General features: G+C 39.4%; 1 protein-coding gene across 3 annotated transcripts in view; it reads right to left on the bottom strand.

Moving 5' to 3' along the window:
• The window catches only part of ephb6 (eph receptor B6), a 47,851-nt gene that overhangs the window by 4,927 nt on the left and 15,700 nt on the right, over window positions 1-27,224 (bottom strand). For 2 of the 3 annotated variants that reach the window (XR_012769817.1, XM_075465738.1), the window contains exons 3-13: window positions 23,641-23,913; window positions 19,962-20,131; window positions 19,565-19,860; window positions 5,405-5,560; window positions 4,747-5,018; window positions 4,226-4,307; window positions 3,466-3,590; window positions 3,186-3,348; window positions 1,028-1,142; window positions 884-939; window positions 3-119 (exon numbers count right to left, since the gene is read on the bottom strand). Coding sequence is in view for 2 of the 3 variants with exons in the window: in XM_075465738.1 (XP_075321853.1) it covers window positions 3-119; window positions 884-939; window positions 1,028-1,142; window positions 3,186-3,348; window positions 3,466-3,590; window positions 4,226-4,307; window positions 4,747-5,018; window positions 5,405-5,560; window positions 19,565-19,860; window positions 19,962-20,131; window positions 23,641-23,913 (1,825 nt within the window). In the remaining variant the exon portion in view is untranslated. The remainder of the gene's footprint in view (window positions 1-2; window positions 120-883; window positions 940-1,027; window positions 1,143-3,185; window positions 3,349-3,465; window positions 3,591-4,225; window positions 4,308-4,746; window positions 5,019-5,404; window positions 5,561-19,564; window positions 19,861-19,961; window positions 20,132-23,640; window positions 23,914-27,224) is intronic. The other variant, XM_075465739.1, reaches the window with a different exon arrangement.

Genomic DNA, 27,224 nt, shown 5'->3' with positions numbered 1-27,224 from the left:
ACCTGCACCGATCACCTCCTCAATCTTGAGGTGAGAGGGATCTATCTCACGGGCAAATTCTTTAACTGCCTCACTTGGGTCCTCATATGTAGACGGGTCCACATAATACTTTATCCCACCTGCAAATAAAAGCAATTCTTTAGATCAAATTCTGGGGTTTTGAAGCCCTTCAGCTCTTACATCATAGATTTATTTCCATGACACAACATCGAGATTATGTTTCACTGTACAACAGAAAGATCAGACAAAAGATTCACTAATGAATATAAGAGTAAATGCAAGTTGTATTCATTTAGAAAAATATTATAGACAGATTATGAAGCAGTAAAATGCAAGGTTGCAAGAGACCAGAAACCATAAAGATAACAACTTGTGGTTGTTTTGCATCTCCAGCTGTGTTTTACATCACTTTGCAACACTTAGTGGACATTTTGTTTATTTGTATAGATGTTGTTGGTTTTTTGTTTGTTTGCTGTTTTGTCCATTTCACAAATTTTTCAGATTTGTTTTTGTCCATATTCAGGTGTATATTTGTGTCAATCATTCAGACCAGTTTTAAATATCTGCATTTATTCGTAGCCTTTCTGCAGCTCTTCGTGGTTGTTCTGCCTTCTGATTAGTTCCTTTTGTGTCTCATTTGTCTGAAATTGGACCATAGTCTTTTCTTTTTATCTCTTCTTGGCTGTTTCTCGTCCCATTTTTAAAAGTAAAATAATTTTCCATTTCTTTGTGGATGTTTTGTGCCCCAGGTATGGATATTTTACATCGCTGATAATTTCCTTTCTCATTTTATGTCTCATGGTGGAGACAGTTTTGTTTTTCCAAGTCATGTACAATGTAGATTGATTGAGGAATTCATATTCCTTCAAATAGATATTCTTACCCCGGTTACTGATGTACCTCTGAAGTCTGTCACTGTATGGACTCTCTCTCCTTTTGCTGCCATGCGAATGAAAAGTGCGTTAATTTCCACATAATTAAAATAACACTTGTAATGCATGACGACATGTATGTTCAGACGACCTACCTGCGAAATACAACCACGACCACAATCGCCGCCACAACGAGGAGAAACGCTGCTCCACCCATCACGGAGCCCACCAGCAGAGGAAGTCGGTTCTGGATCTGCTGGGAATGCTCTTCTGAGGGAGAGTCAGATTGTTCTCAGTTGTCCTAAAGTGTTTCCAGATGCTACTTTTTTCAAAATGTATTTGCAATTTTTAACATCGTACTATAAAGAAAATTTCCACAACAAATGGAACTTTCTTATCGCTTTGGTTCTTCATCGAGTCTTTAAAGGGTTTGTTCATGAAATATAATCCATGTGCAGTTCACCATGTGTTAGAATGTCAAATACCAATTAAGTATTTTGTCTGATTTCATTGTCTTAATTTTCCCAATGCATATCTGTGACAACGCAACAGGGTTTCGTGTGAAACAGGCACAATAGACTTTGTGAAGGGAGCATCAAGGATCAGTTTTTTATTTAAAAGTACTGTATTAATACTAAAGTACTGTAGTATTAATACAAAATTTTGTTAATCTTTTGCAGAGGAAGCAAGATGAGAAGGAGTTTTTTTATGTGGTTCCTTGAGTTAGTATCTGTTATAATGCATCAGTGATGTTTTCCTAACTGTAACAAAGCAGTGTTTAATGCCTAAACATCACCAACCAGCAACTGGGTAAATATAGATATAAACTTCTTACTGATAGTCATGTGCGTAACTCCCCTCTCACTTCTATATACAGCCTTTTTCGCTGTTAAATTTGGCCGTCACATGTTTTTTTTTTTGACAGTTTAACAAAATGCTTTAGACTGTATCACTCTCTGCCGCTGTTTTAGTTTCCAAATGCACAAAGAGAAATTTGTGTCCCAGGACTTGAATCATGACAGCTTGGTGACAGTTTCATAAACATCCTTGAAAGTGTTGGTACATGCATGTGAGTTCAGTCTTTAAAAGCTGCTTAAATGGGACATCTATAACATTTTGTTTTACTGTTGCGTTGCATGTAGACTTCTTCTTGCTGCTGCTCCTTTCAGGGGTCGCTGAAGCTAAACATCTTTCTCCATCTCATCCTCTCCCTTGTGTCCTCCTCTATCAACCGACCTGCATGTCCTCTTTCACTACTTACATGAACCTTCTCTTAGATCTTTCATCCATTACACCCTTTATTCCTCCTCTGCACATGTCCAAACCAACTCAGTCTTGCACCTCCTTTTGTCTCTACATGTCCCGGTGTGATGCTCATTTCTGACCATGTCCATCCTGGTCACTCCTAATGAACCCTTTCAACTCTACCACCCCCACCTGTCTTTTTTTCGCACTGAAGGAAGATGAGGTTTTGATATGATTCAGCCCACCAAAGCGTCAGTTTATTCTAACATCCGACTCAAAGTCTTCTATGAAAATATAACAAACAAGCTGACAGCTGGAGAGTTTGTGCGCTGCCTTTAAAGTTGCAGTGGAAGGATCCGAAGTGTGTTGGGTGGTAAAGTCAAAGAAAGTAAAGTTAAATAAATAAAGAGAAATAATGAAAGTTAAAACTGTAAATGCTAAAACTGTCCCTTTATAGTTGCCTTCTCTGTCAAGAAAACTGAGCCCTAAAGTATCCGATCCATTTTTACAGTTGTCTCTTTTAACTTAACTAAATTAATGGGAAAATGTTCTGGTGAGCGATCCTAAAAACTAATATGGTGTAAAGAGCAGTTCAGCATCATCAGGTACCCTCTCTCAGCACAGGTATTGTTTGCTTAAAATCAATTCTTTCCATCAGATTCAGCATCATCTACTGAACAGTGAACTCAAATCTGCCAACACTCATTTAGAGTTGAAAAAGAAGGACAACGAAGCATAAAAGCCCAGTTAAAAGAGCTGCTCTTGTACTTTGAGCTGCATTCAGCACAATGTTCTAGCTGCATAACATTTAAGTCTGCATTAATTTGCTTTAAAATGTGCACTGTTAACACTTTTTCCCATTTCTCTGTCACGCTACTTTTAGCCAATGATTAATTCATAAGTTAGAGTTTTTACTGTTCACAAGCTGATCTCACTGATGTCTTGTTCTCCTGAATAAACTTTTCACTCACTCTTTTCCCTTTCTCTGGAAATATAAAGTTTAGCTGCGTATTAACGCACTTTGATTCACACAGGTTTCACTGGTATTGCGAAAAATGAGTGTTGTACCCAGAGGCAGTGTTGTGAAGTAGATGGTGTTGCTGTAGGGGCCGTAGCCTCGTTCATTTCGAGCTCTGATCTGGAAGGCGTAGATGGAGCCGGGAATCAGAGAGTTGACGGTCACTGTGTTGGTCTCACTGTACACAGTGAATGCACTGTCCACGTCTGAGCCCTGAAGGACACAGATCAAATACTTTAAGTGACTCTAGTTATCAATCTGACAATTTCTTTTTCATCAGTACAAGCATGATAAACATGCTGGGTGAAATGTGTTTGCATGTGCACGTGCCTTGTCATAGTATCTGAGTTGGTACTCCAGGATGTCTCCGTTGGGCCGGTCCGGCTGAGGCCACGAGAGAGTGATGGAGTCTGGAGCACGGCTCAGCTGGTGCATCATAGGAACTGTACTGGGAACTGCGGGAGACAAGAGATAACTGATCATCCATAACTATCTAACAGTGGAGCTGTACTGAAGTAACAGTAACCACATGGGGGCAGTGTTAGAGAAGCTGTAGGGGATGTTTGTTAGAGCCTGAAAGTGAGTTTTTATCGAGTGCCGAGCCAGATCTTGTTACAGTCACTGCGCTGGCAGGCTACTCCAGTTAAAGGGAACATTCCAGTCATTTAATCAATAAATTCTGGGAGCACATACAAGAAGATTTTAGGTAATAAAACTAAATGAAGCTCTTCTTTATATGATTGGTTTCTTGGAAAGCTGTATAATGATGCACTTGGTCTGCACAATGCCCAAATCTCCTCTCCTCTCCCCACTCATTTGCTTTGATCTCTCTTTTTGTCCGTCTCTTTGTCTTCCCATCTCTCATTTGTCCCTTTCTTCCTCCACTGTGAATATAATGAGATCTGACGGGATACTGTAACCTCGAGCAACCTCCCGTCCAGAGGGCGGGAACAGAAAAGATGGAGACGAGGGATTGAAAGGGAGACGGGGGCAGGAACCCCCTCACAGACAAACATAGTACCCGCACAGACATCATCAGAGGATCTCCTCATCCAACTAATCTTTGTCACCTTCTCTGTCTGGTTCTCACCTGACTGGCTGGTGGTGAAATTGATGCTTGTGTATCGAGATGGAAAAGGACTCAAAGCTGACACCTCATTCATGGCTTGCACCTGTCAATATGAAGACACACGGTTGTGACTTTCAGAGCCTTTTTCAACCGATATTCAAGACATGCATAAGAAACACAGACAGGCACAGAGGATTTCCCATCACAGATCAACATAAACAAGTAAACTGGAAACATCTGCCCATTATGATTAAAAAAACTAGCTATGATTTAGTTGGGCTATGCCAAGCTAAATAATAAATGTGTGTATTTGCTGATGTGGAGCTTATGAAGTAAAACAGTTCAGATGTTCTGCCTTAAACCTCTGAGAAAGATGAAGATGGCTCACCATTTACAGAAATGTCTGGTGACAGAACCAAACAGGAACCCAGAAGGGCAAAATTTGAATTTTAAGATAGTATGATAGTAAAACTTTAAGTCCAGCTCTGAAAGACAATATTACAAGACTCACAATAATATCATTGTTCTTTTTTCCACAGCACCTGTATGAGATAAGTGACTCTAGTTAGCAGGTTGTTGAGGGTGACTTTGGTTCGTTTCAGGTTGGTCTGGGAGGGGCTGAAGGTGACGCCTTCTCCACACCAGGAGCACGCTGCTGGGTTGTTGAAGCTAGGCGAGGGGCAGATGCGACACACCACCCCGTACCACACTTCACTACGACCTCCCATGTCCACTGGAGGGCGCCACCTTAAGGACACCCCACCATCGCCGCTCTCGTACTCCCAGGTCAGAGAGACAGGAGCAGATGGGGGAGCTGAGGATAGACAGAATGGGAATGGGAGGGGTTTGACATGTATAATGTAAGTGGTGGACACTTTAGATTGAAGCATCTGCTGAAATGTTCAAGATATGAGAGAAGCTGTGTGCTGGCAAAGTCATTTATTCAAATAAAAATGATGGAAAAAATAGTTTGGCAGTGAGGCAGTTTGAGTCAAATGAGCACACAAACTTAAGACTTAAAAGCTTTTCTTTTTTTGGTGGTGCAATTTAAACTAGATTTTCCATTATTAAAAAAAAGCATTTATATCAGTGACTAAGTGACTGCTCTCACAGATTGAGTCAATGATAAATGACTCAACCGGGGCCCCTTACACACCTCCCAGAGAGCTGGGCATAAACAAACAAACACACGAAGCTCACTTGTGCAGGCAGAGGAGTTGGCATCATCGGCCGCCCGATAAAAGCCGCTGCGACATTCACACGCAGTCGATCCCTCCTGGCTGGTTCTGCTGTTGGGTGGGCACACAGTGCAGGGAACAGAGCCAGAAAAGGACTTGAAATAGCCGACAGGACAGGCTGCAGAGAGACAGGAAGAGGTACAAGGATGTTCGAGTATATTCACAATCTAGAATCACATAAGGAAATCACTGTCAGCAGGATTTTTAAGCTATGAAATGCTGCAGTTGTTAGCTGACGAACTGAGAAGTAAGCAAAGCAAAAAAAAAAAAAGAGAATGCCACCCAATGCTCTGAGTCATGAAATTAAGCCTCAAAGTAAAATATTACTGCCAGAACAATTTTCAGACTGAAACAAATTTGAAAGGTTTTACTGTGAGCTGGGGCATCAGAACAGCAGCTGAAGAAACAATATGTCTCAAGGTCCCCTTACTCTCTTACCTGCTCTGGAGCTTTCAACCAAGTCACCCCTGCTTTATCATTGCTGACTTGTCATTGAGCTTCTGATGTAGAAATGGAAAGTCTGAACATCATAATTTCCACGTAAAACTCTAAAACACTGACAGGACCCTCAGATTATATGGTTTTGCCAACTTTGAGTGGGATTTCTGTTTCCTTGCACACATTCATGTACAAAAAGAAAATGCAAGAAGTATAAATGAAGTGGAAACATCTGGTATTCATCATAGCACTTCATCCCACATAAGGCTTTTTTTTTGTGGAATAGCCTTGAAATGGTTTTAGTCATGCTCAGCTCCGAAGTCACCATATTTTTTTATGTAGTCTCTTATTTTTCTTTATTGCTTTGGTAATTTCGGTCCAGAATAAAAGCAGCAGTAACTGGTTTGGAGTTAAGTGGCAATTTCAACTTGGCTTGTGGTTGTCTTTGGTTCAAAAGTTCAACTTAGTAGTCCTTTGTGTGTTGTTGGCTTTGTTCGGCACTACCATTTACTTGTGTTTACAGGGGAAACGGCCCATATTGACAGAGTGCAGTTGCACATACTGTATTAAGACAGGACTTTCTCACAAAGTATGAGCATTCTAGCTCAACCAGCTCAACTCAGCAGACTGGAAACGAGGAAACAGCTGCAACCCCCTGTGTACACATTAAAGAAAGGATCAAATGAGTTAATTTGTGAGTTCGAGAGGAGCTGACAAGCAGATTTAGTCCACTTTGAACAGTTTCAGGCTTGCTGTTCCTCATTCTTTGTGCCAGGCTGACCAAACTATCTGCTCATGGTTGTTTTTTATGTTCCTTACAAAGAGTGGCAGAGACAGCGATAACAATTATTTCAACCAGCAAGAGAATAAACATATTTCCGAAAATGTCAAACCACTTCTTTAACATTTTTCAGTCTCAACTGAGTTGTGGCCTCTCAGGCATCGAAGTTCATTCATGACCACTCCTCTGTGAGCTTTCGACTGCATTTCAGTGTCACATACGAGCCAAATGTTTAACAAGAGTGGAATTTGGATATCCCATTGAATAAATAAAGTTGGGATCCACTGAAGTTTAGATTTTTCTTTGGCAATCTAAACTTCAGTGGATCCCAACTTTCCAGTTTTGTTCCTTCCTAATTTGTATCTTTTGTAAAAATAGTGGTTTGCTGAAAATGGTTCTAATGCAAAGATTTATTAAAGTTTTATATTGTAAAATTTCAAACAACTTTACAGGCAAAATTATTTTTATAGATCTAAACTTAAAGTTATCCTCATGAAAATGAAGACATAATGTAGTCAGATGAAAAAATTTATGAAACTATGCTATTGAACTAAACTATTTAGTTTACGAAGTCAGAAAATTTCTTAATCCTATGATTAGCAAGAATTGATAATAATATTTCAGGGTCCCTGTATTCAATATGATCAACATACAAACTATAATGGTTAATAAGACTCTATATACATATAAGATCATTTTAATGGATCAGTCACACATTAAGCTTATTAACGCAATACCGTAACTTCTCTTTTGACAATATTTTCATACATAATCTGTTGAAGTGCTCACAGCATAAATTATCATTTCAAAGAATGCATTTGCATTACAAATATGTATGTACCTTTTGTAGCTGCATTCATATCTGTCATAAAGGATTAATGAGTCTGTAGGCTGTTATCCTGAAATTATGTGATTTTAGAGTGAAAAACCTATGAAAAGTACCAATTGCTACTGTCAGCTGCAGGAAAGCTGAGGGTGAGGTGACTGACACATCAACCTCGAGTGCTCGTCCTGAGCGGGAATACAGCCTGCAGGCTGGTCTGCTGCCATTTTCACACTCTGCACGTGGGTGTGTGTTAGCGCCTAAGGCCGTGTCCACTAAAGGTTGCATCGTTCAAAAAGGGGTCACTTTGTCTGTAAGCTACATGTAGGGTTTTTGCACTTCATACTTTCATACACAATCTCTGGTATTTTAGATTGTGTAAATGGCACAGCTGATACCACCAGAAGCAGCAGCTTAAAATAAGGACCCACTCATGTGTTTTTAAACAGCTTTAAAGTGCTCTTGGAGTTGGAAAATGAAAGAGTATGTGTGTGTCTGGTCCTTGTGGTCAGTGGGAGTGAACCTCTGACCTTATTTATATAACCTTGTCTAGAAGATGTGGTGCATCATAAGCTTGACATGCTGAATGAGTGTGTGGTTGCATGTGTGTGCAGTAGACGGTCATGGGGCAGCGTGGGAGGAGAAAATAAAAAGGTAAGATATGACAGAGGGGAGGAATAAACAGATAAAAGGCTTTCTGTGTTCTCACTTGTCTCTGAGAGCTCACTCAGCTATCAAACAGGTGTGAGGAGGGAAAAAAGAGACGGAGAGACGCAAACACGTGTTGAGAGATCACAGATGGGGACATGGAGATGGATGGACAAAGGCAGATGCAGGATGAACGCTGGGATAATGTACATAAGCACAAGATGATGGTAGAGAATGAGGAAAATTAAAGAGGAAAACATCAGGAGGACAACAACAGAGAAAAGGAGATGGGATTATAACTTCTTTCATCATTTATGTCACAGCTGTACATTACCAGATGTGTTCTGGTATGGCTCTGACATGAAACATGACTTTGTTACAAAGCCTCTCATCGCTGACGATACGAGCTCCAGCAACTCAACCCTCATCATCCTCATCCTAAAAGCCACCTGATTACAGCAGCCAATGAGAGTGCAAGGCCTCTGCCCTCTCGCTTGATCTGCAACCCCCACCCTCCCCCCGGCGGTATCCCTCCTCCTTCCCTCCCAATTTCACAAACTACGAAGCAAACATTTAATCGCCATTCTGACCACAAAGACACAAGCCTTTACTCCAGAGAATACAGGAGTCACAGCGAAGGTTCAGATAAAAATCCACAAACTGACGCTAGATCAAACACAAGTTCTATTTCTTTATTATGAGCTGACTGTTTGAAAGTTAATCAATCTGCCACTGCATGCACTTCAATGATTACTAGCATTTGATGCCTACAAGAACTTTGTCATTATGCAATAAACTGATGATTTAAGGGCAATGAAATCAGATATAGAAGGAAGGGGAAGGGACTTCAGGAAGAATGGAAGGTGTCATTTATTGATAGGCAAGATAAAATGATTAGTTTGCCATATGGAAAAGGAAGGATGAATAAAAGCTGAAATGATTTTTAACAGGAGCAGAAAAAAAGATAGCAAAGCAAAGAGGTGAGTAACGTGATGTCAACTTAATACATCGCAATGCAGATCACTGACCCAGTTTCTTTCTTTCTCTCTTCCTCTCCCTCTTTCATGCGCTCATTTGGCTTCCAGCATAATCTCTCTATCTCTTTCTCTCTCAGATACACCAAAAACACAAACACATAGGTTCAGTCCCACATGCATCCACGCAGCAGGAGAGATGAGCACACACGTCTCCAGCTATAAAGAGCTTGAACTTTAACTCGCAAGCTCTCATTTTCATTCTGTCTGTCTTTCAGTACAGCCAGAACACAGACGGACATCGAATAATATCGTCCATTTCTATGTAAGCTCCAACATCGCACTGCCATATGCAAAAGCAAGTAATCCTTTGGAGGATTTTTCATCCAAATGAACTGCTTGTTTACATGATCTAATTTAGATCATTTACACAGTGACTAAGGAAATCATTTTTGCTCCCTTGTACGAACTATATTTTGTCTAATTAGTCCAATTAACATGTTAGATAAATCCTACATGTCCCTTAAAGAATGAAAGACGTATCATTACCCACACACTGAATATTGGCCCTCACAGTTTCTGTCAGGCAAACATTCATGTGAAAGAAAAGCTCTGTACCTCGGAAATGGAGATCGCCTCATAAATTACCCTAAAAGTAGAAGCGCTGCTCTTTTGCAGGGATAATATTGCTCATTACACCTTTGAGAATTTGTACTTTTCAATGTGCAGTCAATGCCTCTTTCCTTTTTTATTCTGCTTTTGTCCTGCACTGATGAGCACACTATGAACCATCTTTAATTGAATAAATTCTGCCTCATTGTGAGGCCCTTAGTATTTCTCCGTGAAAGGGGATCAAAAAGTCATGAGGGGTATTAAGCAGACACATGTTCCTATTCAACAAGGTCAAGCCAGGTATTTTTTTGGAAGAAATTTTTTTTTTTTGCGCTCCTAACATATCCCCACATGTACATGTAGCCCTTATAGATAAATGGTAATCATTTATTGCAGTCCTGCTTTCAGTAATCAGGCTCTGTAGCTCTATTTTTGGTTTCTACCAATTCCTGAGAGAAATGTTGGGCTTGTTAGCTGCTAAATGCCCCCGTGTTTATCTGCCACTCCCTAACTTGGTCTGTTGGCTGATTGGTGTCGAGCAATCTGAGAGCTCATCGGCTATCATCTGCTGATTAAGCCTCTGGGGCCAACAGCCAGTGTTTCAGGGCTTCAGGTGTAGCCAGCAGACATCTCTGATTATGGATAATTGGCCTGACACTTCCTGATCTCCAACACGGTCATTGTTTGAATGCAGATGAATTTAAAAAAAGCTACTGAAAAGCACAGTAGCCATCAGACAAGAGAAGTTTGTTTTCAAAACTTGGATTTTAGCCAGTGTGGCTGTCTCTTTTCCTCCTGCTACAACAAGAGTAATCAATCCTCCTCCGGCTAAAAACAAACTTAAATATCTTGTCAATTACTTTCATACTCTGCATTGAATATATCTGTTTACAGAGATTAGATGCTGGGCAGGAAGATGATACTAATAAGGAGCAGCTATGCAGTGATCTGTGTAAGGTGAGCAGATTAATCTTCTCTCTTTCCGAGGCATCAAATAGTCATCTCTCAGAGCAGGTAGTGTCTCTGAAGCAGTTTTCACATGTACACTTTAGTCTTGAAATTTTCAAGAAATATCCCAAAGGGGTGGCATGTGAGGACACAACTGTCTTCAGCATTCGCTCCAGACTTCTTGATTTTTTTTTGTAAGTCTGAATGTGTCTGTTAATCCGATGAAGCATTTACTGTGACTGAGTGTTTTGGTAAGATTTGCTGCTTCATACTCTTTTCGGCTGACCTGTATGTTTTCACATAATTGTTGTGATTGTGGATATGTTTAAACACCCTCCCCTACATATCCTCCCTAAGATTTTTGTTTGTCAAAGCACGTCTCAAGCGTCTTTACACTGTAAAGAGTGTGAACAGCAACTGTGGAAAAAGCACAGAACAAAGTGTCCCGCCCTGATAGTCTCCAGTGTTCATATGTGAAAATGGGAAGAGATAAACCAATGGTGTCCTTTGCCATTGTTACTGTGATGTGCAATAGCTTGCAAATTATTCACCTCCCTTAGCGTTTTTCTTAATTTCTTTTTTTGCATTAAGTACTTAAATAGATTTTTGGGGGGGAATTAATAAAAGATAAGAAAAAAAACTATTAAAAAATCCCTTCAGAAGACAAAAAGTCATTAAACAATTAAGTCTCACACTCAGTATAAATACACCTGTTTTGAAAGTTCCCAAAATCTGCAAAACCACTAATCAACAGGCCCCACCAAGCAAGCGACACCATGAGGACCAAGGAGTGGTGGAATACGAATCAGGATTAGGTTGTAAAAAAGTATTAAAAACTTTGAAAATACCAAAGAACACCATTAAATCTATTGTCACAAAATTGAAAAAATATGGCACCACAACAAACCTGTTAAAAGAGGGCTGGCCACCAAAATATATAGACCAAGGTGGTTATTAATCAGAAAGGCAACAAAAACAAAAACCAAAGGTAACCCTAAAGGAGCTGGAAAACTCCACAGCAGAGACATCAGTACACAGGACCACTATAAGATGTACAGTCCACAAAGCTGGGTTTTATGGAAGAGTGGCCAGAAATAAAAGTTATTTGCCAACAGAAAAAAATAAGAAAGCATGTTCAGATTGAACCAAAAGGCATGTGGGAGACTCGTCAAACATATGGAAGAAGGTCACTGGTCAGACGAGACTAAAATTAAACCTTTTGGTCATCAAGGAAGGTCTGGACCCAACGGCTCTCATCACCCAAAGAACTCCTGAGTTGTTTGTTTTTTTTATCAGCAGGGACTGGGAAACCGGTCAGGGAATGACGGATGATGCTAACTATAGGGACATTCATGAGGAAAGCCTGTTTTAGTCTTTTAAAGATTTGAGACGGGGACAGAGGTTTATCTTCCAGCAGGACAATGACTCTACACATACCGCTAAAGCAACACTCAAGTGATTAAAGGGGAAATGTTGAAATGAGTTGGATTGGTTTAGTAAAAGACCAGACCTCAATCCAACAGAGAATCTTAAAGATTGCTGTATATGAGCTAAACCCATCCAAATATAAGGAGCTGGAGCAGTTCTGCTTTGAAGAATGGGCAAAAATCCCAGTGGTTAGATGTGCCAAGCTCATAGAGACGTACCCTAAGAGACTTACATTTTTAATTGCTGCAAAAGTTAGATCTACATAGTGCCGACTTTTTTTAGCAATGCATGCATCGCATTTCAATTTTTCAAAAGTTTTTAGGTTTATATTCCACATAAAATCCCCCCAAAAATACATTCAAATTACAGATTGTAATGCAAAAAAATTTAAATAAATAAAACATGCCAAGGGTCGTGGAATAATTATGCAAGGTGCTGCAAATAAAAATGTAATAAACTGAATAAATAAAACTACATGTTGTAAAGTCTCAAACTCTGGGAACAAACAGTAGTGTTCTCCTAAAAAAAAGGCCCAAGGATTTAGGAAGGATGCTGGTGGATTAAATCATGGGACTTCTTTCAGGAGATTTGTTTTCAGTCCTTAAGACAACACGTGGCAAGAGCCTTGTGAGTCCTGAACATTTATATTTTAGTTTGCACCCTAAAAAATAGCTACAGGGTACAAGACAGGGTAACTGTTGGACCCACCACATGCTGAGTTAACCTAACACAGCGAAATGGGTTGCTCAGTTAACCCAGCAGGATGTGCTGAATATTCAGTCCAAATACTGGTTAATATTAATCACAGTGCTGGGATGAGTCCACATAAATTAGTTAAATAAAATATTCTCAAGGTGAGGTCTACAGGCAAGTGCTGGCCTTCATGGTGGTATCAGGTGTGGAATGCCTGCTATACTTTACATTATACTCATCACCAATAGTTTATATAATTCAGTAATAAATTGGCATAAACTTTCCTCGTAGAATCAGTGCCATTGTCAAGCGCAACAGAGTAAACAAGTTAAGATCCAGCCCTCATGAAATGCAACAGCGACATCCGAGTGAATATATATATATTATATATATTATATATATATTAAATTATATATTTTATATTTACATATATATAATATATAAACTAGCACAAGATGACAGTTACCAACGAAAATGAACAAACACAATAAGCTAAATCTTGAATCATGAAAAAAATGGCTAGAAATTAACGCTAACCCTTTATCAAATGATCTACTTTATCATTTATTTGCAGAGCCATGAGTATTTTCAAATCTTGTGAAATGAAGAGAAGCTTCAACACAGACATGTGATAAATGCAGTAGAAACTGCGAAATGCTGTCAGTTTTTCAGTGATAGTGCTGCTGCAGACTGTTTGATTTATCATCTGTGGTCTACAATTAAATACTGGCTCCGTTAAATTTGCAAATAGACATCCAAACACTGTGAACTCAATACTCTGATGCTCAAGTTGGAGAAAATTGAAATACACAAAAAGATACTTTGTTAACCACAAAGTTGATAAAGTGGCTGGGTAGATATGTCTTTTTTTTACCACCACTGAATCTGGAGCAGAGATACACAAATACTGCCCAACCCCCGCCCCATAAAATTAATCTGACAAGGTTAAGAACAAGGATCAAAATTACACTAGACACAAGATCATAATTGTGTCAACATGACCCTGCACGGTCATGTTGTGTTTCTCCTGAAAATCACACTTTTGGTTTGGTGTGATTTCTATGAAGCATCATTTGGTAATCAAATGGGAGAATTAAGACTCGTGAAAAAATGAGCAATCATCAAAGGGCTTATGGGGATGCTCCAACACGCTCAATAAAATCCTCCAAATACGATTGATTTGGTGTGGCTGTGCATGTTCAAGTTGATCTATTATCTCTGCCTGGCAACATCCAGCAGTGGGGTCCTGCCAACATTGATCATTTACATCACTGATTATTTATAACTCAGCTGGGTTTTGCCCTAAAGTTTGACCTTTATTAATGTACCAGAAAAGCAACTGAATATTAAAAGTGCTAACACATGCTGCACATGTTTACTCTCAGCAGAAATCTATCATATATACTGCGCTGCTTTGAGTGAAACATCGATGACATGCGGTGAAAAGTGTCTGTTTGATACCAGAACAGAGTCACCCATCATGCTCAGAATGTTGCACTTTAACCTCTTCTTCTGACCAAACAACCCTGTTCCCTAATTTTGCCCTAGGATACGTAGTTGGGATTTTTATGACGACTGAATGCTCCGCTTGACAAATCAGAACAATCTGACTTGTGGAATATTTCACTGGCGTAGGGGAACAGTCGCAGGCCACCAGACAAAAACAAAAAAAAAGAACATGGCACCAAATAAACTTGAGACCCATTTGAGCATTTGGGACTAATCTTTGCCCCAAATCCTCGACAGTGGCTTAAAGGGAATCAAACATAAGGAGGCTGTCTGAGAACGATGCACGGAAAGCTTGGATCAGCTCAGGAAGCCTAAAATTAAAGGACTGCTTCATGTTTGGCTGAAAAGGTGTAATCATGTCTTATGCTCAGTCATGTCTCAGCCTGTTCTCTTATTTAGTTAGATGCTAAATCAAAAGAGAAAACTTTCCTTATGCTGTTTGTCAGGAAAAAAAAGCAGCTGCTGCAACAATCTTCTATTTCTGTCCTTATCGTTTACAAAACACTGAAGATGGGTCATCATCCAGAATTAAATTCTGAATGTCACACTTATCAGGCAGAAGCCGGATGTTCTTATAAATGAGCTTTGTGATAAAACAGTTTTATGAATAATTAAAGAATGATCTTCTAATGTTTGCTTGCCAAAATGCCGGCTGTGCTTTTGTAGGTGTCTGATGTTTTACTTGGATTCTCAGTTCATCATGAGCCCAAATGCTGTTTTGCTGAGTGTGATATTAGAATAATTGAGTCGTGCGTGTGATAGATCAACGTGAACATTTATCCTATTAAACATTTATCCAAACAGTAAAGGACATCTTACTCTACTGTATAAGAAACTAAGCAAGAAAATACAATAAAGTTATCTTAAAACTCCCACACAGAAACCTTTGTTAGAAACCTAAACTTAACTGGGTTTTTTGTTCAATGCCAGGAGAAGGCCTGTTGCCTCTAGCCTTTTTTGTTTAACCTCTGATTGATTATGGTGACATTGGCTACATGAATGCTTCTGTCAGCTCGATATTGTCGATATTGGATGCTGTTTATCATAGAGCACTAAGGTTGATAACAGGCTGTAAACCCCTAATTCAACATTGTCCTTGATACTCTCTGGTTATCTGGCCATTATCCTTTGAATCCTATGTAGACTTTTGTTGCTGGTGCAATTTCATTTACAAATCTATGCTTGGTCTGCTGCCAACACATTTATCTTCTTACATGTCACGCAGAAAGAACTGTCATCATAACCTTTGCTCGCAGTCCTTTGTGCCTTCACTGTTCCCCGAGTGTATACGGAGCTTGACTAAAAGGTCTTCTCTTATTCTGTCACTTTTACTTGGACCATACCTGGACATGATCTGAAGCTGTCTAGTTTGAAGGAAAATATAAAAGGCATCCTTGAAAGCCTGTTCCTGTTTTTACTTTCTTGTAGCACCTGATACTTTCTATTAAAAAGTTTAATGTAATATACTTACAATTATGTTTATTCATAATCAATTTCAACCATAACCAACATGATTGGAACAATCTCATTTCCTTTTGGGATAAATAGAATATTTTTTAATTAAATTTATTTAAATTTAATTTAAATTGTTAAATTGTACGTTTGCTTAAAAAAGGTATCTCATACAAATTGGACTCAGTGTCTCAATAAGATTTCTTGTATAAATAAAAAAATTATATAATAAAATAATAGATTTAAATAATAAATAATACATTTAAAAAAAATATTTGAAAAAATAAATTTCAATATCTTAAAACTGAGCAGATTGATGAAAAAGATTGAGATTGAGGTTGAGATTTACAACTCAATATTCAGCATCTTCTGATTATCATAAAGCTTTCAGTAGCTTCATCAAAGCTGCTTGTTCACATACAGCAGCCCTTTCTGAAAATGACAATATACAGTGCTGGGAAATGAAAAAAGGTAAAAAAAATAACAAAATTAACCTCAAATGCCGTCTTTAAGTCCAAAGTACCATAAACAAACTGATCTATTCCAGTCCAGTAGTGACAACAAATAAAAAAAGACTACTATAAGACAATGACCCTGCTCTAACAGAGGAGATTCAAGTCGTGCTGCTGTCAATCAGGATTTGCAGCTTTATAAATGGAGTCACTGATACAACACAGAAAAAGAGATGAGCAAAACAAATCAAAAGCACAAAACGCTGGACTTGAAGGGGGCAAATAATGTTTTATCTGCTATCGTCAACACTGTGAAATGGCAGAAGAGTTGCTGCAAGCGGCACACAGCAATTTTCCCGGATCCTCAGGATAAAAATCTGCACGTAAATATTCACCAGTCAACCCAGAATACATGTTCGTGTGAGTGAATTCTTTGAACTGATGGTAAAGCTGGAGGGAAATTCATCAGCTGGCGGCTACTATCAAGAAACATTTATAGCAGTCCATCTGATAGTTTGACGAAATTCTTCCAGAAAAATACATCACCATCTATGTTAGAAAAAACACAAGTTAATTATTATATGATGAAGAATAAAATAGTATTAGAGCTGGATGTAGTAAAGCAAGCATTTAACTGATATTAATGTGCGCATGAGATTGAGATGTAGGCTTTGGAGTCCCTTTCTGTCCATAAAAAATTTAGTCTTGTTTGAGGGTGCAAACACTGAGCTGAGTGTCTCATATGGGTATCAAACAGCAATAATCTACATAGTTTACTCAAATAGCAACTAGGTTAATCTAAATTATTAATTAAGAGTCACATGAAAGAAAAACGCCTATTTCCCCCAGACGGTACCTGTGACTGTTACCTAAGTAATGTGCTTAAAATCTTACAATAAGTAAATGCCAGTCAGCTTCACTGTGAAGTGCTCTTCTGCTGTGCTGAATGTGCTAACCTGTTAAAAGACTATGAATACTTTGTGTAATTACAGCCTCCAACTAAAGTTCAAAGCATAATGAAATGACTTTCATGCAAAATTCAAACAACAACAAACTGTTCCAATGAATAAAGTCCGGTGCTCTACTTTCCAATGGGAAGAAGCATCGGGTCGTGTTGATTATCTTCGATGACTGTGTTGCCAGTTAACCATCTGCCTCTTTTTTCATTGTTCTCAGGGAGTCAGAGAGGACAACAAAGTAATGATGCCAATCCACATCATTAGTCAGTGAAGTCATCAGCAAAACATAATCAAACGCAAGTTGGAACCAAAAAGCAGGAGCCGCGTGGGCGGCAACCTGTTAGATCGTTCACTGACAGTCTGGAAGTTTTTGCTCTGGCAGGCGAGCAGTTTTGAGGGGTGATTTGTCAGTATATATCAATCAAATCCAGACAAACGCAAGTGGCAGGCCGAGTGCAGATGTAAAGCAAAAGAACATGAACACATTTCACAGCTGACTTGGCAGGACAGAGGATTAACTGTGCTGCCATTAGTTAGACTTGAGCAATTAAGCCCACTCAAATTCCTTTGAGAATGCAGGTTTTGACTGTAATCCTAACATCCTGAGCCCTCACATGTATGTGAGCAGGGTGAACATCAGCATCGCAGCAACATACCCTTAATAACATTCACACAGGAAGACTCACACAACCTTTCACTCTTTTGCCTTCACGCCGTTGAATTTTTTTCGTCTGCTCAGTTCTTTAAGTCATTAACTTGCATCCTCTTATCTTTCACACTGCCCCCATCTTTCCCTCTTTTCCCTCCTCTCCCCCTCCGGTTTCTGTCACTTGTTCACAGACGAGTGGCCATTACATCGCCATGACCTAAATGTGTCACAGCCCTCTCACTATGGTTCTCTCCGTGTCTTCCTCCCTCCCTCCTCCTTTCTACGTATATCCCTGCCTGTTTGTCTGGACGCCTCTCGAATTTTTCATCTTATTTTTGCCCCTACTTACACCCTCTTTGACCAGTTTTGCTGTCGCTGACCTCAGTACTATCTGTCTGGCTCTCAACTGTGTCCCTTTATCATTTTCATTTACAGCACTTTAACTCTAAGTTATCAGTATACATAATAAGATCTCATCTCATTCCACCCTGAGCTGCCTGCCTGCCTGCCCTCGACTCCTTGTGGTCTCCCCATCAAAGACAGTCGTCTACCAGAGTGACAGCTATTCCGTTCAGTATTGATCCAGTGGCTTCTTTTCTATTGAAATCCCAAGGAGAAAAGTGACAGTAGTAGTAGTAGGTTGGCCAAAACCATTGACTGACTGCTAGTGGAAATCAACAAGCTCACCCCTTTGAGACACTGTTAAGTTTACTGCTAAACAAAAATACTACCTCGAGAGAACAGACGTGGGATGTCTTTTGCCGCTCTGGGAAGAGTTTGTCAAATCAACAGGAGAAAAACAAAAAAACATGATGTCATGCATATCATCTGGAGACCGTGCAGAAAAAAAAGCAGTGAGCACGGAGTTTGAGATCAAAAAGAGCAGGTTGAATCAAGATGGGGAGAGGTGATGTTTTGCTGACGAAGCCACACTCAGTAATTTAGTTAATATGAATTACGTTTATTTTACCATCATAAAAGAGAGCATTGTTGCATTCACAAATCTCCAGAATTCGATCTGCCCGTGTATGAGTGCAGTATGGGAAGCCAATAAGCAGACCAATTTTGAACAACTCAGTCACTTGAGTAAAGTGTTGCCAATTTCCTTTCCCTGCAAACCACAGATAAAGATAACCTCAATATTGCTAAACTTTTGATGCCCCCTAAAAATAAGCTTTCAAAAGGACATCAGCTCCGGATGTTGAGCTGTTACATTCAGTTGTTTTGGCACTTCATTATAATTAGGCATGTGTGATGTCATTAGAGGGACGTGTCCTTCTTCACTTGCTAGCATGCAGAGTATGAAATGCCACGGTGATTTTTATATTTTTTGCTTAGAGTTATATCTGATTACATGAAATAACCATTACCAGCCAACTTATGTAAGCACTGATTTTACTGGAAATTAGTGGAAACAACTTCGCAGGCTTGAGAAACATATATACCAGCACTTCTAAAGGTCAATCATTTACACATTGTATCTCTATTAATTAATCTGTATACAAACAGGAAAATTGTTAAAACAAAAGTTGAACATTTACTGTTATGATGTGTTTTTTAGCAGGGAGAAGGGACTTCAGTAAAGCTGTTTCTCTAAATATCAAACTATTTGTTTATGCCTGACCTATTCAGATGACTAAAACAATTGCTCAGCTTTTGCTGTGGTTATTTTAGGAAATCTACTTTACACAAATCTGTGACTTTTCATTTTTGAAACCAACCCCACTGGTGCACTGTCGTAGTTCCCCAGACTCACCCAAGCAGGCGGATCCGTTGATGTTGGGCTCATATCCTTCGTCACACACACATCCTCCAACAGGCACCATCCACTCTCCTTCAGCATTGCAGTGCATGCGAGGCGGGTTGCTTCCCTGTGCTTTACTGTGAGGGACACATGTCCCCGTCACAGGCACAAGGGCAGTTGGCTCTGCACCTGAAGGAGTCGCCGGGTAGGATGCCAAGTAGAGGCTGGTGGCTGGACAACGCCGATAGAAGACAGACACACCCATGAGAGAAACACAAGCTCCGCTGTCAACGATGGCCAAGACGAATCTGAAACAAAGGTCAGATGTGAGGCCGAGAACATTCACACCCCTGGGAGCAGTGGTGCTGGAAAAAACATAGGAGGCAAAAGGTTTCCCAGAGGTGATTACCCTTTGCGTGTGAGTGGGGCAAAGCTGCGTGTTTTAACATTGATACGGCTGTATCTGTTGGGTTGATACTGGTGAGGTGAACTGGGCTCCACCTTGGAAAAACTCTTATCAGCTGCAATCGTGTCGATCTTCACCCAGCCCTCCCTCGTGTCCTTTTCCTTGCTGGTTGGCTGGGAGAAAAAAAACGTAGTGGACAGAACACAGAGGAAGAAAAATAATTAGTGGTCAAAGGAGAACAAAGTAGCACAGAAAGAAAGTGGTTGACAGAAAAGAAAGAAGTAAATATGGACGTCATGATGGACATTGAAAGAGATACTGTCCTTGGAGATAGGATTGGAAATATACCATTCAGAAAATCTTTAAGAAAAGAAGAGTGAATATGAGATGGAAGTTATGATGTGTTTTTCTTGGCATATTCATACTATTAAGAAGCTTGATGAGCAGTGTAAAGGGTGACTTAGGTCTGTGGAGGTCTTAATGGCGCTTTGTGTTCAAGTCCTTGCCGAGACTTTCAGTGCTTTCACTGCTTCCTGCGCCTTTGTGACTCTCCTCCGATTCCTCATCAGAGTTTAATTGCATTTAAAAAAAAAAGCATTTAACTTCCCTAAGGAGAAACACATTCGTGTATACAAATACTGCAACCCTCCCACCGCGACTGTGGCTGCTCATGTAGCTCAGGCAATTCAGACTCGGTAGCTCAGAATGACCCAGAAAAACACTCAGCAACAACTAAACTAAATGCTCAGATAAATAAAACATACAGGGACAGGGGTAGTTTTCTCAGATGGCACGTGAGGTTCAGGGAGATGTTTGAAGCGGGTGTGAAGTTTTCATTTTACATCTTATTGAAGTCAATTAGTGGGATTGAAGTGACATTTATGGGGACCACACTGACACGTTTAGCCTGTGCGTCTCATCAGCCTGGTCTGAAGAGGTAGCAGCTTTTCTTCGCCAATCAGGGTGATTATACAATTATTCCTTGCCAAGCGACAGTGAGAGGTTTTGCCGTTTTGATGCAAACAGCAATGAATCCCTAATAATGACTTTATTGATTCTGTCTGAAGCTACTTTGCCTCGAGTCATGACAAAAAATGAATTGACTAAAAAAGCAAGGAAATTACACTTGTGTATTTAAGCTGTGGCCAGACACTGCTTAATCAGTGTCTACCTCTCGCATTGCAACAGGAAGTATAACTATTTAACAATGCCAATGTCAATTTTATTTCAGAAAGCTCTTTTACAACTAAATAAAAGTTGCATCAGAGCCCTGTCCAACGAGAACAAACAAACTAAGAGCAATAATAGATAATATTAATAATAATGCAGTAAATCAACGTTTTTTTTATTTTTTAGGATAATATTTATTTTTTTAAAGGACTAAAAGTAGTCTCAAAGCATCCCCTTTAAAGGCACAATCACCTTTGTTTTTTAATTTAGATCTTGGAATATCTAAGAATATCTGGTTTATTGACCTCAATGTTCAAGCTGGAGCATAAATACGCAACAAATCCTCTAGACAAGCTGGTGCCAGATCATTCAGAGTCTGAAAAAACAGTAATCAAATGTTAATTGATCCTGAAATGAACTAGGAAGTCAATGGACAGAGGCCAACACCGAAGCTTTCTTTTTCTTGTTCAAAGTCCAGACCAATTGGGGTGGTCGGTGGCGTAGTGGGTTAAGCAGGCACCCTATGTACAGAGGCTACAGTCCTCACTGCAGCGGGCCCCGGTTCGACTCCCGCACCGAGCAGCCATGTGCTGCATGTCTTTCCCCTCTCTCTGCCTCCTGCTTCCTGCCTCTCTGAAACTGTCCTAACATTAAAGGCATAAAAAGCCCAAAAAAATACTTTAAAAAAAAAAGTCCAGACCATTTTAATTCCCACCAGCTAATTTCATAGTGACTTGCCAATCCAATAGACGAGAACTATTTTGCTTTGGAAATCCAAACGTTGTATCTCAGACTTAAACATAGTTACTGCCAGTTATAACCAAAAGCATTTAACTTGTTTTGTAAGCAACAAGTAAACAAGTTTTTATTATTTATTTATGAATGGAGAAGTGCAGTCGGGGATGTTTTATTGTTTGGAAATATCTGATTACACTAATCAAGGTTATTAATATTATTCTAAAATTATCAGCACAATTTTTTGTACTTTAGGATTGTTAATACTGTGTTATTTTTTATAAATATTACCTTTTAACTTCAAATTTCTTGCCTTGCTATTCTATCAAAAAAGGTTTAGCATGCCAACGTTGTTTTTTTCGTTATTAGTTAGTTCAGTTAGATATTTATCTGTAAGCAACAGCTGGTAGTTACTGGTGTAAGTATTGCTACTAGTATTGAACACTCCGCTTGGGCAAGCATGGCGCTAGCAGTGTCTATCTCTAACATGTGCCCTTTTGGTTCCATTTATTCAGGTCACAGAGCTCAAGCGTACTCTTTCACTCATAAGCCCATAATCTTCAGACTCAGAAATCTCTTAAGAGATAAAAAAAAACAACCCTGATTTAAAGAAATTACTTGTCTCCCTGTCTTAACACTGTGATGTTTCACAGTTTATGAAATTCCCAAAGCTATCTTATCACCTTAGTTAAATAATATATGATTAAAATTCTGAGGAAGCATGTGTTTGTGATGCTACCAAAAAAAAAAAACAAGCCCTGTTCTGTGTCATTTCTGCTGTAGTAAAACCATTGCGATTCGTTCCTCGGAGATTCCGAACATTTATATATGAAGACATTATAGCTATGTGAGCAGCGCCTGCCTTTTTGATACACAAAGGTCAAGCACGAGCTTGTGGTGGTAGGCAGCCTATGAGCGACACGCCGGGCTGGGACTATGCAGCGGTCAGGATCAGTGAGGGGGTGTTCTATAAACAAGATTCTTCCCTTTGCCTTTCATTTTTCTTTGTGGTCCAAAATTGTGGCATATGGCAAAAGAATAAGAAAAAACCTTGAAATAATATTAAAACATAAATGTGCTTGTTCAACCATCAAAATAAGTTTTAAAGGTTACTCCTCTCCAGCTCACTGATTACATCAAATATAATGACATAAGTTCAGTATTACTCATTTCGTATGAGGATTCAGTGGCGGCCAGGTTGTAATATCATGGTCTACGTGAAGGGTGGGGGGGTTTAACCAGATTTACCCTGACCCCATGTACAGACTTTGCTGCATGTCATTCCCCGCTCTCTATCAAGCAAATTTCAGTTACATTTCAATAAAAGAAAAACCTCTACTCATTGCCTTCTGTCTTTTCTGCCTCCACATCAACTTGTTCCACATCTACTGCCTACCGGGAAACAACTCAGCATGGTAGATGTGTTTCTCATAACTGCAGGAAGAGCAGTGGGGACTTATGTTGTCTGACTGTAGTGCAGGACTTTGCAAAATACTATTTTTAGTTTTTGTCTTGTCATACAAAACAAACAAGAGAATTATTACGACCTGACAAATGTGATTGCATTCTGATACATGATGTTCCAAGGAAACGCCATCAGAAACGGGGTAAGTGCTAGTATTACTCCTGATTGTCAGAAAATAGATAACAGAAATCAAACCTCTGCACCGTGAGTGTTGTAGCACATGTGGAATGCGTCATTACAAATCGACCAAGAGATTGAGGGAATTTTTCTTTTTTATGATTTATGAAGTAAACCATTCATGTTCAACCTCACCTCAGCCACCCAGGTCCTCATCAGCTCTGTCTGGGAGTCGGCCTGTTTGTAGTACAGGGTGAGCGTCTCTCGACAGGTGGGGGACGGTGAACGCAAGCTGGCGCAGTCGCGAACAGAGAAACGCAACGTCACGAACACTCGTGGAGCTGAATGGCGGTACAGGAAAGGCGTTGCCAACCAGTTGTCCTGCAGACGAGGGTTTTGGTTCACATTACAGACCTCGAAGGTTCGTATGAGCTTCCCCCGGTCGTCCAGGACACTGACCTCATCCCACTGAAAGAGACAGACACAACACAATGTAAACTGAACTCTGCGAAAATAAGGAAGATATTAAACAGGGGGCTGCAAAATCAGCCACTAAAGTCACTGCTGTGAATCCGTTTCATATCTTAAAATATAGTCTATATTTCCCAGGGTAAATAGGGAGTATATTATGTGTTTCTGTCCTATAACAAAATACTTTTGCTTGAAATGTTTAAGCTGAAGTTATTCATTATAAAGCACCATTTCATATTATGGTATTGATCTAGTGAAGCTCTTCTTTTACTCCCATCGCTGATGTTGGCCATGTTCGTGTCCTTGTTCTCCATGATAGGCCTTCCACTCTCTAATGAAGTAATCACGACGACAAAACCAGTAATTAAACCACTTGAGCCATTCTTTTAGAGCATGCAACACACATCAAGTGTTGCAGATGAAGCTGTAATGACCAAGAGAAAGCCTAATTAATTTCTGCATGCGTCCCCCTGTGGTACAGCCTTGCTGCTCTAGTTTGACAGTTCCCTGCATCTGTTCCAATACAGATTCAGGTGGATACATTTTGCCTGTGGTGCTAAAAGCTCTAACAGATTACATTTAACAGGCAGAGAGGGCTGTGCTAAAACACAGCAGAGCTTTGAGCTCCTTTCTGATGATAATGCCCAGTATGATCACAGCTGTACTGCAGCATGGCAGCAGATTAACATTTGCTTACCAACATTGTACACAAAGTAAAGATAACCAGCCTTCGTGCAGTGAAATGTTTTGCCTATTCTAAGCATGAGATCCCAAACAATGCTTTTGGGGGTATTGTATTTTTGAAATGTTGTTTCCACAGTGTATATGCAACAAGATCTGACGAAATAAATAAACATATTGATTGATTAAAGAAATCATTTTAAAAGCAAAGCAGGAAACCCAACAGGATGACTGGAAACACTGCTGTTTTTAATTACAAGGCAGTGTTCTTTTCTGTGTTGTCATCCTTTGTGAAATCTAAACTTTGTCTTGTTTTTGGGAAATGTGTTTAAGATTTTGTTGTTGAGTTGTCTAAAACTCTGTTCTCTGTGTTCCGTGTCGGTATGTTCGGGGAAAATGTAGCTCAGCTTACTGGTAATGTTTTTTCTGTTGTGTTGTTAACCTTTCTAAAATTCTTTATTGTGTTTTTCTTTTTGCCTGCGTGTGCATGTTTTTTCCTAGTATTGGTGTTCTTCGCACCTTATGGGTTCAAACCAAATTGGGAAAACTCAAATTTGATCCTAATATTTGACCTAATGTTGCCCAAAATTGTGGTTATTCAAATTCATCTGAAGGGGGAGTGGAGTATGGATTGTTGAGACGTTACGAAAAAAAAGTTTGAAAGTCAGCATCAGCTCTAGAGGAACAGTTATTAAAGATGTTGGGTTATGTTCATCCTCAAGACACCATCATAAGCGGTTATCATGCATGAACACTTAAGATTTTCAGGAGAAATGTTCACTCAAGCAGGGGCAGCAAATACTCTGCTAGAATAGAATATCTGCTGACATCTTGGTACATTGTCTTACCACTGATGTTCTGAAGATTTTACCAGTCGGCTGTATGAAAAATCTTTGCAAGAAGTCAAGAGCAAATGTTGTGGACATTCACATTCTCACATGCCACTACTCCGGAACGTCCGTGGAACATTTCAGGACTTCGGTGCATGTGCAAAAATCACCGTAGACCACAGTGTGTTGTAATTTGCGTTATTTCAATCCTCACCTTTGACATTTTGGCTGTTTTAAAGTTTGGCTGTATTTGTTTGACTTCATGTTCTTGTTATCTACACACAATCGGATTAAAGAGGTGCGTGAATGTCAGCTCTCGTGGCTGAGAACACACAATCAAGTGTGACACATAATTGTGCTACGTTTAAACAGCATGGAGCTCATCAAATAGTTCAAAATATCAATAAATCCTTTTTTACACAGCAGTTTCACTATATTGTCACAAAAAAAGATGTGGTTGTCTATGTGGGCATCTATCTATCTATCTATCTATCTATCTATCTATCTATCTATCTATCTATCTATCTATCTATCTATCTATCTATCTATCTATCTATCTATCTATCTATCTATCTATCTATCTATCTATCTATCTAATTCTATGCAAGATGTTAAACATTTTAGTGAACAAGTGATCTTCCAAGCTTTGATGTCATCCATTAGAGAGTTTTTAGTGTCAATCAAAGTGATGATCCTTAACATTTCATTCCCTCATGCTAAGAAAAAAAAATGAAAGAAAACAGTTTCTTAATGTGTTTCTGAGTATATTCTAATCCTATTTCACAGGAGATGGTGTGAGCATTTCAAAGAGACTATTTCATCAGTACAAAAGACAGCAACAAGGAAACCTAAGTTTCTGAAGGTTTGAGCTAAATTTTATCCATGTCCGCTATATCATGTTGGAGGTGGACAAATTTCAAACTCAGCAGATAGATTGCATAGAGGAAAGCAATGTAAGCTCAAAGACAATATTGCATTATTTAGCGAAACAACTTACAGGAGTATAACACTAAATTATAATAACAACAGATTTTTTTCCTGCAGTGACACACATCCGTTTTTCTTTTTCTTTTTTTTGTTGGGCTGGCTTTGCATTTGCATGTGCACCATTGTTCACATGTGACAGGTGGTGGACAGTTCTGTGCCTGACCTATGGCAGCTGTTGTGTAATAAAATTAGCAGACTTTTTTGAATTTTCAAAGAATGTGAATGCTTGTGTATTCACACACGGATTTGAGTAAAAGACATGAGCTGGCAGCCCGGCTCAGATGAGACAAAATGTAAACGTAGGTGCGGGTTTTGGTTTCACCACTTATACAGTACTGTGCCTCCAGAGATGAAAAGGCTCTGCCTTAAGCCCTTGTGGCCTTGAGTGACAAGCAAGACTTTTTCTGTTGTAATACTGAGGAATTATGTATAAGGCCTCATCGTTATTATTCTTCTTACAACGATGGAAAGAGGCAACAAATCCTGACAACCTATCAGGATGCATTAAGCATGTGTGTGTGATTCAGTGTTTATGAATGATACTGTATCTTTGCATGCTTAGGTCTCTTCTTCTGTGTGAATCTGACAGCCAGTGTGAACAAAATCTTCATAGCATCACACATCAGAGAGTGATTTTATATTCGGCACAATTGGACTCACGATAAGATCAGTAAGCAGATGAAAAACTGTCTGAGACGCTGTCAGTCTGATACAACAAAAGGAAAATATTCTCTCTCCCAGGCTGTGATTTACTCTTTTAGACAAGGGAAGCAAGGAAATTGGATGGAGTGGACAACAGAGATTACATGG

The sequence above is a fragment of the Odontesthes bonariensis genome, chromosome 5 (assembly GCF_027942865.1).
Source record: "Odontesthes bonariensis isolate fOdoBon6 chromosome 5, fOdoBon6.hap1, whole genome shotgun sequence".
Classification (NCBI taxonomy): domain Eukaryota; kingdom Metazoa; phylum Chordata; class Actinopteri; order Atheriniformes; family Atherinopsidae; genus Odontesthes; species Odontesthes bonariensis.
This window is presented reverse-complemented; position numbering and strand designations above follow the sequence as displayed.